The sequence below is a fragment of the Podarcis gaigeae genome (assembly GCF_964106915.1).
Source record: "Podarcis gaigeae genome assembly, chromosome: 1".
NCBI classification, from domain to species: Eukaryota; Metazoa; Chordata; class Lepidosauria; order Squamata; family Lacertidae; genus Podarcis; species Podarcis gaigeae.
In genome coordinates this window covers 110,975,563-110,988,286 of record NC_139678.1, presented here as the reverse complement: position 1 = coordinate 110,988,286, position 12,724 = coordinate 110,975,563, and the positions used below count along the sequence as shown (strand labels likewise).

Below are 12,724 nucleotides of genomic sequence, written 5' to 3'. Positions count from 1 at the left end.
AATGCACTCTTCTCATGAAAAGCTAATTGCTCATGTAAAGCTATCCCCCCCCCCCCAAAAAAAACATGCTTATGCAGAAGTGAGTAACACGCTTATACAGAAGTCAGTGGCGCTTGCTCTGAAGTAGCTGTACACAGAACTTGAACCTTATGATGTGTGTGTGTGTGTGTGTGTGTGTGTGTGTGTGTGTGTGTATATATATATATATATATATTAATGAAAACCAAAAGATGCATTGAGACATCTTTAGTTAATAGTTAATTAGTTAATATTTTTTTCCTTGATGTTACAAAATAAAGCTGGGTGTTCTTTCATTGTGGAAGATAATATTTTAATTCATTTTTCCACTTCTGTGAACAAAGAAGATTCATGTTTTTAATCAACTGATTTTAAGGATGCACATTAGGTTCTGTGTACACTTGCTTGAAATAAGCATTACCCAATAAATGAGCTGTGTTAATAAAAACAGATATAAATTAACAAAGCAGCAGATATGCTAAGCTTGGCTTCCATTCCTAGGAATGTTATCCAGCAGCTACTCACAAATTTTGCAAAACAATCTCACCTGACAAACCAAGGCAAGGGGATCAAAATTAAGGAATTCTTCATTAATACCTATTCTCTTGCAATTTATGATATGTGCTGAACCTTTGCTTGAAACTTCCTGGTTCTACATGGTGTAGTTCTGAGTTCATTCATCCACTATACATGTTTCTGAGTACTTACGTAAAACGAAGTGCTGTAGAAGTAGTGGCTCCAATTCAACACAGTGCATATGTAAACTTTTTAAAAGTAAAAACCTGAGGTAGGGAAAAACCTCAACCCTTTGTTTTGCCCACATGAGCAGCCGCTATATGATGTTTCAAAACTTTTTTAAAATGGCACATATCTGCAGTTCCAGCTGCTAAATCAGGAGGGAAAACATGCACAGCAGTCATTTGTGCACATGACTTCCTCTCTAATTTTTGATATGCAGGATCAAATGAAAATATTTTGTATTAATGTCAAAATTTAAATGGCAAATTTATGTCTTACTGCTTTATACACTAACAGATTTTTTTCTCATCATGTTTAACGAAAACAATATGGATGTATATGACTTGTGCAGGCATAATGTTGCCAGACATAATTTGCTGTAAGATTAAGTACTGAGTTAAGCCAAGTTGGCTATTTCGCACAGATTCCTCCTAATATGAGATAGGAGCGAAAAAGAATATAATAAATTCAAATAGTTCTTTTGAAATATATTAAACTTGCATCCTGATTCTATAAACATTTACTCAGAAGTAAGTCCTACTGAGTTCAATGGGGCTTACTCCCAAGTAAATGTGCACAGAATGGAAATTTAAAAGGCATTTCGAGTTACAGATAAACCTCTCAAGGCAGTGCCAATTGCCTCCTGTGTAAACACATCAGCATGAGGCTTTGGAATAAGAGACAAACCCTTAGCATATCTAGAAAACTTCAAATTTCTGATTGTCTGAGTACTGTGCTGGCTAGAAGCAGAGCTTCTTGTACAAGTATAGTTGACGCCATTCCGTGTTAGACTCTCTTCACATTCTGAATTATTTTTCTTACAATGCACTTGAATATGACTTTGAGACTTCTCAAGAACGTGGCCAGGTTTCATTTGCTTGACAAGCAATCCTGTCCCTGGTATAAAAAGCTCCTGCTCATCCTGCTTTGTAAACTTGTTCTTTGCTTGAGACATAATTGGGGTTACTTCGCCTTTGCTTCGTACATTCTCCCAGGTTAATGGATTATACACAATGTGTCCGTCAATAGGGCAGGCATTTTCTTTGTGCAACCAATTGTCAATGCATTTCCTATGGAACTAAAAAAAACAAACACATAATATATTATATATCAGTAATTATCCACCAAAATACTCTTCATTGACAAAAGGGTATTTAGCATCAACAAATTATTTGCAAAGAGGTCAGATTCTCCTTCCATTTTAGAGAAAATCGGAAGCAACTTAAAAGGTTTCATTACAATAATACTGATCCAAACCTACTTATCTTGGGAGCATCAGGCCAAGCACACTAATATACTGTGGGAAATGCATTTGCTCAAATGGTATAAACTGTTGTAAATCAATAAAATAGCCATGGTGCTCTTAACTGAGACAAATTCCATGACTGAACCAATGCTCTCTGAAATCCATTGCTAACATCTCTTCGATTACAGGCTAGTGCTCTCCAGTTACTCTATTTTCCATTCTTTCAAGAAATCTATAGAGCATATTTATTATAAACATAGCAATGGATGGTTTCAAACTAAGTCACACTAGCACAATGACTTTCAGCTGCATAATATAGCTTCCCCACCCTCTCCTATCCCCACATACCCCCATGTACCCTGCAAAATCTGCTATGGTGGTTTCTCCGATCCACTAGAGCAAATTCAGAAGGTGTACAGGTAGAGGACAGAGTAGGGAAGTTACACTGTGCAGGGAGGTCATTGCACTAGCAGAATTGTTTAGTTGAATGCTGCCCAGTGCAACTGTTTATTGAAGCGGGTCACATAAATTGGTATAAAATATAATACAAATAAAATATTTGGTTAAAAACTGGACAGCAATAAGCTACACTAGTTTAAAAATTGGACATCTCAAGCTGACTTATACTGAGTCTGAAGACTGATTCATTTACTCAGCATTGCATACTCTGGCAGCAGGTCACCAAAGCCTCAGCCACTGATCTATCCCAGCTTCAATACCTGAGATCCTTTAAGTGGAGATGCCAGTGAAGAACCCATAAACATATTTGCATGTCATGCATGTGCTGTAGTGCTGAGTTGTGTGTGAGAGAACTAGAACCATATTATGTGCTGAAACAAGTTTCAATTACTGCATCATGTTTCTAATCTTAAAAAACAACAAATAGTAGAACAATAATGTAGCCTGCTCTAACACTCCAATTAGCAAATTATATACCAATGGGGAAAGCTTGGTTCCTAAAAACAGGAGAAATGGCTATGGTATGACAGCTGCTGGTCTTTGGTTCTATTTGAGAAAACCTTTTTAGCCTGAGAGCCACAGCCCCTCATAAGCAACTTTCCAGGAACTGCATGCCAGTGTGGGCAGGGCCAGCAGAAAAAGTGGGTGGAGCAAGTGAAATGATTCTTCCCTTTGTGCAGCAGGCTATATTCCAGCCATGCAAACGTCAGACGTATCTGCACATACACACAAACTCCATTCCAACAAGCAGGAGACATTATCACAGTTCAAGGACAGGAGGTGGAAGGGAGGTGGAACGCAGGAATCGTGAGGAACATTGGCTAAGGAATGTGTCAAAGACTGGACAGAAGGGCTGAATTTGGCACCCAAACATGAAGTATCCACCAAGTCTTTAGCTTGTTTCACAACCTTAGTAAACACTTCTTGACTCACACCTAGAATTGTAGAGTTGGAAGGGACCCTGAGGGTCATCTAATTCAACCCCCTGCATTACAGGTAGGTGTGTGTGAATGCCCGAATGTGTGAATGGTCTCTGCTTAAAAGCATTGTATCTGAAGTAACACTGGGTGGCATATGACAATGAGAGGTGTGTTTTTTTTTTTGGGGGGGGAAGCTGGGCAGTTGTATCTTTTATTTACCTTGTGATTACATGGCAAGAATCTTGTCATTTGGCCAAGGTGAAAGATCTTCAAGCAGAGTCTACATTGCAAGCCTGGATCAAGTAAACTGCTGCATTTTCCAACCAGCACAGTAGGTAATGAGTTTATTATACCCTCTGGTATGCAGCTGTACCAAAAAAAAAAACACCCAAGCATTTATCTTTAATTGCACTAAGTCTTAGAAATTAAGCGAAACAAAATCAATATTGTAACTTGAAGAGTGCACATACACAAAACTGCATAAAGCCAAAACTTGCCAGGATCACCACTTTCCAGTCTAGCCAGGGCCCTAAAAAGCTGTCCAAGCTTTTCCACTTTGGCAGCTCATGTTCTTTACTGCAGGAGGGCACAGCCTTTTGCCTGTAGAGTAACTACCGCCACTGCCGCTACATCCTGCCAGTACTGGCTGAGCCCTCTCCCAACAGACAGACACCTTCTCAGCAGTAACAGCTTAGATTGGCCATGGTCCTTGCCAGCTGCTTAAGTTTCATTTATTTTAATTTAAAATGATTAAAATGAGTTACATCTTACTTATCCCTGTGTTTTTCCTCTTTAGAGTTCTCTGGATTAAAACTCTGCAGATTTTCTGAAGTTGATAGTTGTGTTACTGGTTCAACTGACCTCCATCTCTGATTCCTTTTCTAGAGAATGGGTAAAGAGCTAATGAAAGCTAAGCAGTAATTCATTACTTCAAAGTCACTGACAGCAGAAAAATGGCACACATACATCTTCAGTCTTAAGGACTATGGAAGCACAGTTTTTTCCAACAGATATCCTACAAGAAATTAACTGAAATTAGATTGTGCACCATAGCAGCACATAGTCAAAGACTTTATTCAAAGGAAAAATATAGTAGACTTGGTGAACCTGTGGCCCTCCAGATGTTGTTGGACTGTAACTCACACCCAGCATGGTCACTGATCAGAGATGATGGGAGCTGTAGTCCAACAATAGCTGAAGGGTTAGATTCCCCCAGCAATATTGGATAGGATAGAAAAGCAATTGAGAGTCAAATCACACTTGCACAATTCCATATGCATGCAAGTAAATCCTGCTATGCTCAATGAGGTGAGGTATATGGACACATTTGTGGCTTGAAATGCAGCAAGGTCCTTTGTTAGGGTATGTTTGGATTACTGCTTATTCTACATCCAGTTTTCTAATCAGACTGAACCTTTTTTATTGAACCAGCTTCAAACAGCAGTATTTGTCAAGAAACTATGTGCTCAGTATGGACTGTAGCAAGCATAATGTGAATGTGGCTTCAAAAATTAGTAGTGGAAGCACATCGGGTGCAGAGTTAGCAGTACTTTAAACATATCCTTATTCCCTTAACCTTAGTAAATGTTTTAGGATTACATCCTTACTCTTTATTTTGATCCTTGGGTCAAAATTTCTTGGATCAAAAGACCTTCATAAATGCTCATTTTTGTTCCACAGAGATGATTTATATACAAACAGTTACCAGTTCCCTGTAAAATGTTTGCTGATTCAATTCCTGAATTAAGATAATTTTGAAAGGGGTTGTACTGTACCTCACGAAAAGCAAAGCTATGTGAAGGATGACAAAATCTTCTAAAACATCCATGGCATAGGTGATATTCACTACACTCAGTGCACCTTTAAGCAATGAGGCAAACAAAATTGTCAGCAGCTTCCTTATTTCACAAATAAGCATATCTTAAAATAAAACTGATTGATGTTGAATTTATCAGCGCTTTTGTATGGAACACTCTACTAACACCCAAGCTGTATGCTACATACAAGCCCGTATTACATTTACTTTTATAGGTGAAAAAGTAAAATAATTTAAGCTAGCTGGAAGTATTTTGATGGTTCTGAATCATCTATAAAATGTGAGAACACATGTCTTTTTGAAAACCAAAGAACCCTTGCTTTTTATTTTAGTGTTCAAAACTAACCTTTCAAAGCACATACGTCAGGCTTCATTTGATAAAAACTGCCTATCCCTAAAGAGTTGAGCAGGTCAGGTGAAGAAATACTGGCCTATACTGTACCACAATGCCTGGAAATGTCAGAATTAAAACCTCTAAAAAGACTCCTATTTCAAAATATAGTGCTGTCTAAGGTAGTACATTAGGCCACCTTAGCAACAGAAACATTTGGAAGAAAGTGAAGCTTGTCTTTATTTACATACGCAGCAAATCAGGGTATCATTCTCCTCAATGGACACTAGGGGGACAACAGTCTTCTTTTCTTCATAATATTTTTTAAATGCGATGTTTGCTACTATTGATTTATTGGAGAAAACCTTTCTTGAATATGGCTATTACCTTTTTTTATTTGAATACTTGTATATAAATGTTTTTAATTATGTATTCAAGTCAGTTTCCACTATATAAAAGACTGGAGGGAAAGCAGCTGCAATCAAACAAATCTCTCATGTAAGAATAGTTACCAATGTGAGTAAGGTTTTATTGCATTGAAATATAACCCAAGATACATACAAGAACTATGAACTATGATACAAACAGGTTTTTTCCTCTGTTAACAGCACTATCCTATGCATGTTTACTGGAAAATAAGTCTTACTTGCCATGTATGCACAGAACACTAAACTATGGCTTGTTTTAACCATGGTTTGTTGAATAAGCCATGATCAGTCTTACACACAAGCAAAGAAACCATGGCTTATTTTGCCATGGAAAATTTTGAACTGTCAAGTAGAAAAGGACATTATTGTTTTGCTACTTTAAGTAGGTAGAAAATCATGGTAGCCAGCTCAAATTTAAGTTGGTTTTTTTCACAGAGTCCTGCATAGCTGTTAGTAAAGTAGCAATGCATTCTTTAAATTTACATCTTCTGCAAAGCTAGGTTTACTTGTTTGAAATTGATAGCTAGATGCTAGGGCAGGGAAAGGAATCTGTTGCTCAGCAGAATGAGGAGAGGGTTATTCTGCAAAGGTGCCAGAAGTTGCTTAGCCTAGTGCATGGGCCTTTTTTACAGTCGCTTTTGCTTCACACTTCTTAGTGGGTAGGGCACCATTACAAACAAGAATAAGCCAGAATCCTGAGTTCACATGTAACAATACACCATGCTTAAAACAAGCCAAGATTCAAAAGCAAAACATGGTTTCAAATCATGGTTTGTTGCCCCACCCCCAACCAAGGTGGGCTCAAATATTCAAACAAGCGAGAATTAGGATAAACAAACCATGACTTAGCAGTATGTATGAATGTGTCTGCTTTGTTCAATGGAATATATACCTTAGTGTGTTTAGACTACTAAAAAAATATATTTTCTATGTGATCTGAAGGAAGGAAAAAGCGAGGGAGCCCAAGCCAGGGAGCTTTACCTTCAGCTCCCCGCTGGCCTGAGTGGCCTCTATCTTTTTAGATTTTATATAATGCACTTATTTTAGTTTTTTAACTTTGTAAACTGCCTTGGATGCCTTGGCAAAAATGGTAGTATATAAATTCAGAAAATAACAAATAAATTTAGTAGAGCAGAAACACCTACTGACATAATTTAGTAGAAAATCAAAGGGTTAGTAATCATAAAAATAACAGCTATATCCCTACAAAATATTAATCTCAAAGGGTGTGCCTGTTTGTATACATTTTCTTTCATTTCTGACTGAGGAAGAGTTACAAGTACCACAAGCTCACAAATAAGGATGTAGGACTGTACTAGAATACTGTACTAGAAAATGCTTACTTGTAACAATTGCCTTCAATGGGACATACCCTGCAATTATTGCACGGGATTCCAAGATGTCTGTCAAGATGCTGCTTCTCTGCTACAGTGATGAGTCTTTTGCTGTTTCTGAATTCTTCCAATATAAGTTTCAACGGTGCAAAATCTTCCCTACACAGAGGACACTTCACCAAAGAATCTTTCTCTAACTCTATCTGATGATCAGCCCAGATCTTCATACATACTATGTGTATGTTGTTGCCACAACCAAACCTATAGAAAATTAACTATATTATGTATCCTTCTCAAGAAAAGTCACATACAAAAAGTTCTATGAAACTATGAAAGCTGTAACAAATATACAGTAGTCTAGATTCATAAGCATATTAACAAGGAAATGTTACCCTGCTGTCTCTGACAAAATTGTGTAACATGTTCTAACTTATCTATGATCATCATAAAAGCTTTAAAGTGGTTTATTTTAAACCCAGTTTATCTTACATGGAAGGGAAGAAATGACATAGGACAATCACAAAGATTGAGAGGAATCTGGTTCATTTATTGACAGATGAGTTTACAATATTAAAAATGTTCTTAGTGCAGCTAAATTAAAAAAGAGCTAAATGTTTGAAATCCACCTGCCTGGCTGTGTTTTGAAGCTGATATGTTTAACTAAACAGAGCTTCTTTAAAACCACAAACTCTACTCTATATGAAGCAATAAGCCAAGATTCTTGAAAGCAAAGCTAAATGCTAGTGAATTTTTTCTCAAAGTCACATAACAGAAGATGAGAGGAAAGGAGATGACGTGACCCCAAAGCTTTGCTTGGGCTCTTTCTAGCTTTTGCACCTAATGCTAAACTATACATTAGCACTGCATGAAAACCAACATAAATACAATAATAATAATAATAATAATAATAATAATAATAATAATAAATAAAATAATAAAAAGCTCAAGATGTGATTCTAAAGTATTAAAGAAAACACTACCAAACAAATACTAACAACACAATTATTCTAGACTATATAGCCTTCAGATAATGTAGTCCAAGCAAAACATTTTTGGAGATACTGTGACATAATTATTTAGCCTTCTTAAATAGCAGGGGTGACTCACCTGCAGTAAGTGACAGGAAGCATTCTCTTCAGCAGCTTGTCCTGGCAAATAGGGCACACATCCTCATCATCAATTTGTTTTTGTTTAATGTACCCATCATCAGCTGTTTGCAGCTCCTTGGTAGAATTAGCAGATACCTTTGGTTGGGGAGCAACTTGTAGACCCTGAAGCACTTGGTTAATTTCTCTTTCCACAAGACCCAACTGTAGAGCATCTGTAGAAAAATTCAACAATGAAAATGTCTGATAAAATATAATTCTGGTTGTTTTCCAAGTGAATCAGAAGTAGTCAACGATGTAGTAACTCACTCTTTTATATAAAATGAATGGTCTCTCATTAAAAGTCAGATTCCCACACACTAAGAACATGAAAAAATTGGTATGGGGTTGAATGAAGGAATGAAGTTATTTTGGAAATATTGCTTGTGATGCATATGGTGAGTCAGTCAGAAGATCAGGCTTCATGCTGTGATTTCTGCCATAAACTGACCACCAAAAAGTGAACTAATGTAATGAAAAATGAAATATTAGCACTTTATGTACTGATCTACAACAGAGGAATAAAAATATGAGGTTAGTTAGTACTTACATTCATGGTCTCTGGGAAGTTTGAATTTTTTCAACAATAACCTAAAAATAAAAAAGCAAAAAAGGACACAGCTATTCAGTAACTTGACACTGTAACAAAAGCTGCCTAATCAAATTTTAATTTAAAAGTGTATAATCCTTAAGATGCAGCCCATCTTTACCAAATTTGACTATGACAGTAGCCTGGTTTACACATCGCAGTAAGGCAGGAATGCCAGCTTGGCTCCACAACCGTGGGTGCCCAGGGCCGTGGGTGCTATACAGTGTGCCTGGCTCTGACACTTAAATTTGTGGGTGCCTGGTCCCTTCATGGAAAATTTTGTGGGTCCTTGAACACCCAGGGCCCCAGGGAGTTCTTTACTGCTGCAACACATGAGTGTCATCTGAACCTGGGCTCACAGTTAGCAGTCCCCAGTAAGCCATAATTTGGCTTACCATGATGTGCAAACCAGGCCTCTGTACAATTGTGGTTTGCTATCATTTACTCTTCTTTTTCTACCTCTTAATTAATAATTCTCAAATATTAATATGTTTACTAAATAATTACATCAACATAGGCAAGGACATGGAACTTTTGGCTATCCAGATACTGTTCTACTCACTCCCATCATCCCTGACCATTGACCATACTGGCTGGGACTGATAGGAGCTGGAATTTGGAGGGCCAAAGCTTCCTCATTCCTGGTATAGAGCTTTCACATATTTAAAGTACTTCACATTGTCTTATAATCCTCACAGAAATACAGAAGATCTTTTATATATCATTTAATACTTCAAAACATATTATAAGACAATGGAGTATTATCCCTTTATTGCAGATGCAGGGATGGTGAAGGTGAGGCTGAATGTGAGTGTCTTGCCTAAGGTTTTCATGAGTTTATGATAGAGAAAAAATTCAAACTCTAGACTTATAGTCACTGCAGCATTGTATCTTATAGTCACTGCAGCATTGGTCTTTGACTGATGGATTGCAACCCATGGTGGGTCACAACCTGACCTAACAGCAACACTGCCATATATATGTATGTTTTGGGTTCCCATAAGCATGTCTTGGCTAAATTTCTGAACATTCTGAAGACTTACACAACAGGTCTTTTACTCAACATTAATTCTCTGATTTCAATGCAATAAATCTATTTAGGTGAACTTGGAATAGTAGACCTATGATTTTTCACACTCCCTTTCCCTCTCCAAGTTCTCATCCCTCTGTATTACTTCCTCTTCGTTAACATTTTGGTCCTTGCTACATCTCATAACCCTCTTTCCCGCCTTTTTTGAGGCCTTTCTGCTTTCACCCAGTCTCGTTCTGTCAGAATAGCTACCTGATTTTTTAAAAACCAAATAATTGTCCTTGTGCAATTGTGTAAAACAAATCTATCATAACATCATTTGTATACGGTAACTTCGTTTTACAAATCAATTTACCAGCAGATATGTTTACAAAGATCCTTTTCTTTCACAAATATTGAGCAGCTGCACGAGTGAGGATTCCCCAGAAAAACCTTACAGCAAAGCAACAAAGAACACATTTAGAAATTGTAATACAAAAATGATACAATGAAGATAAAGGCAAAGGTGGGGGTGATGCTATAGCTGAGTATTTAGTAAAATCTTGCTATTCTTCCTGTACTTTATTTACACATCTTTAAAAACAGCCCTTAGTTTACAAACTAACTAGTTGTGTTGATGGCTCTCTGAATGTGAACCTTCAGGATATGTAGTTTGTGTTGTCGGCACCAATCACCTGCTGAAACAGGAGTAAGAAAATTCGAAATGGATTCTTTTGGCAATTAAAGCATTGGAATGGATGCTAAAATTATATTGGGGGGGTGCTTTAAAAAGCATAACTTAAAACACTTTTGATCCTGGACACATAGGTTTTACTGCTTTCGTACAAGTGAAGCATATCCAGAAATGTTTTACGTATGTGGCTTTTCATGTGCAGATTTCCATTTTTAGATTGGGGCAAGTTTATGCTGGTCTTTGCTCTGTCAGCACTGAAGAGGTAGCTGTGAAATCACGTCTCATTTCTTGCTAGCATTACATCTTGTAATTCTGTAATTATGGGATTTATTTGGTGCTTTGTAGCTAAGCTTTTATCTAATTCTTGAAAAGCTTCAAAAAGGGGGGCTTGAGCTTACTCAAGTACTAGGAAACCAGAATATGATTAATTGGGAAAATGCAAATGCTATTTTTATTTTATGAGCTCTTTAAGTCACTCATATGTCTGCACTTGAGAAATCTGATTCAAGACTAGAGTTCACAATACAAGATTTGTGCCTTTGCCCTACTGTGGGTATGGAGAGACTGATATTGTGCCTGAACAGTGTGTCTAGCTCCTGAAGTGGAAAATGGGCTTGCAGAGCAGAAATAGCCTTGAGACAGGATAGTAGCATGATCTTTTAAGAGTTATGTTCAGAACCCTGGGTGCTGTAGATGGTAACAGTTTCATAGAATCATAGAATTGCAGAGTTGGAAGGGAAACTGAGGATCATCTAGTCCAACTCCCTGTAATACAGGAATATGCATTTGGCTCATATGGAGACCAAAATTGCAACCTTAGCATTATCAGAACCATGCTCTAACCAGCTGAGCTGAGCTATCAGACCCTCCAAGTGCCCCCATTTTCCAGGGACAGTCCCAGATTTACAGAAGCCGTACTGGTTTCTGATTTCATCCTAGAATGTCCCGCTTTTCCTTAGGATGTCGCTATTTTCATCAGAAAAATAATGGAGGTTACGGAGTTACGTGACCCGCGAGCCAAGGAAATAAGTAACTCTACAACCTTTAGAAGAAATCCAAAGGCAGCCCTGTATAGGGAAGTTTTTTAAATGTCATGTTTTTGTCTATGTTGGAAGCCGCCCAGAGTGGCTGGGACAACTCAGTAAGATGGGTGGGGTATAAATAATAAAATTATTACTATGGGCACCCCTTATTTTCACTGGGGAAATGTTGGAAGGTATGAGATATGTTATTTGGCATTATAGCTGCATGAGGGGCAAACAGTTTGTTTATTTAATTTATATACCGCTCTATACCCTGGGGGTCTCAGGGCGGTTCACAGAATAAAATGAAGATATACAATCACAAAATACATAATAAAGATAAAAACAACAACCTAATAGAGCACCCCCTTCAGAATTCCCATGATTCCAGGGGGGGCGGGGGGAAAATAAGTCGGGACTGTTATAAGCAGTAAAAATGTGCTTCACATAGATGCTGTGGGTGGGAGAGATTATGGGATGGAGAAGGGGGCGGGGGGGGAGTAGCACAGGCGACCTGGTCTAGCCAGAGATCTTCACAAGAGAAGCTTCTGCTCTCCCATTTCCCTCGCTACTCCCGAGTCCTTAGATGGGGGAGAAACGGCTTCCCTCTTCCTCAGCCTCCCTACCCGGTGCTCCGCCGCCCGCTGCTCTTCCTCCTGCAGGACGAAAGCGGTGGGCCCCAGCACCCTCACCAGACGCATGGTGCCGCTCAGCGCCTGGTCCTGCCGCCGGCTAAGCTCCGGGGGGACCGAGAGATGCCTCCGCGACATGAGAGGCGTCGAGCCCAACCGCCTCTCTTTAAAAAGAAACCGTCAACTGCCGGCCGCCTCAGGCTGGTTCCCATGGAGACGGGAAGGAGCAGCGCGCGCCTCGCGCCTGCGCCGTCAACGCGTCTGCTGGCGGGGCGGTGTGTGGTGATAGGAAACCAGGTGTTCCCCCCGCCTCCTTCCTTCGACTTCTTTGGCCGGCTGCGTT

The 12,724-nt window shown here is 38.6% G+C and overlaps 1 protein-coding gene across 2 annotated transcripts; it reads right to left on the bottom strand.

Annotated features, from left to right (window-relative positions):
- Nucleotides 1–197: 197 nt before the first annotated feature.
- On the bottom strand, nt 198–12,568 carry ZSWIM2 (zinc finger SWIM-type containing 2; the record flags this gene model as incomplete). 2 transcript variants are annotated; one of them, XM_083710302.1, is made up of 9 exons in its annotated part: nt 198–1,834; nt 3,601–3,748; nt 4,153–4,262; nt 5,157–5,241; nt 7,300–7,551; nt 8,398–8,611; nt 8,986–9,026; nt 10,410–10,486; nt 12,442–12,568. In XM_083710302.1, the coding sequence occupies 9 exons, from the start codon at nt 12,517–12,519 to the stop codon at nt 1,346–1,348; spliced, it is 1,494 nt and encodes a 497-aa protein (XP_083566428.1). In that variant the 3' UTR covers nt 198–1,345. The 2 variants fall into 2 exon arrangements, with proteins under 2 accessions (XP_083566428.1, XP_083566427.1); XM_083710301.1 differs by having other exon boundaries at nt 12,376–12,519.
- Nucleotides 12,569–12,724: the final 156 nt, after the last annotated feature.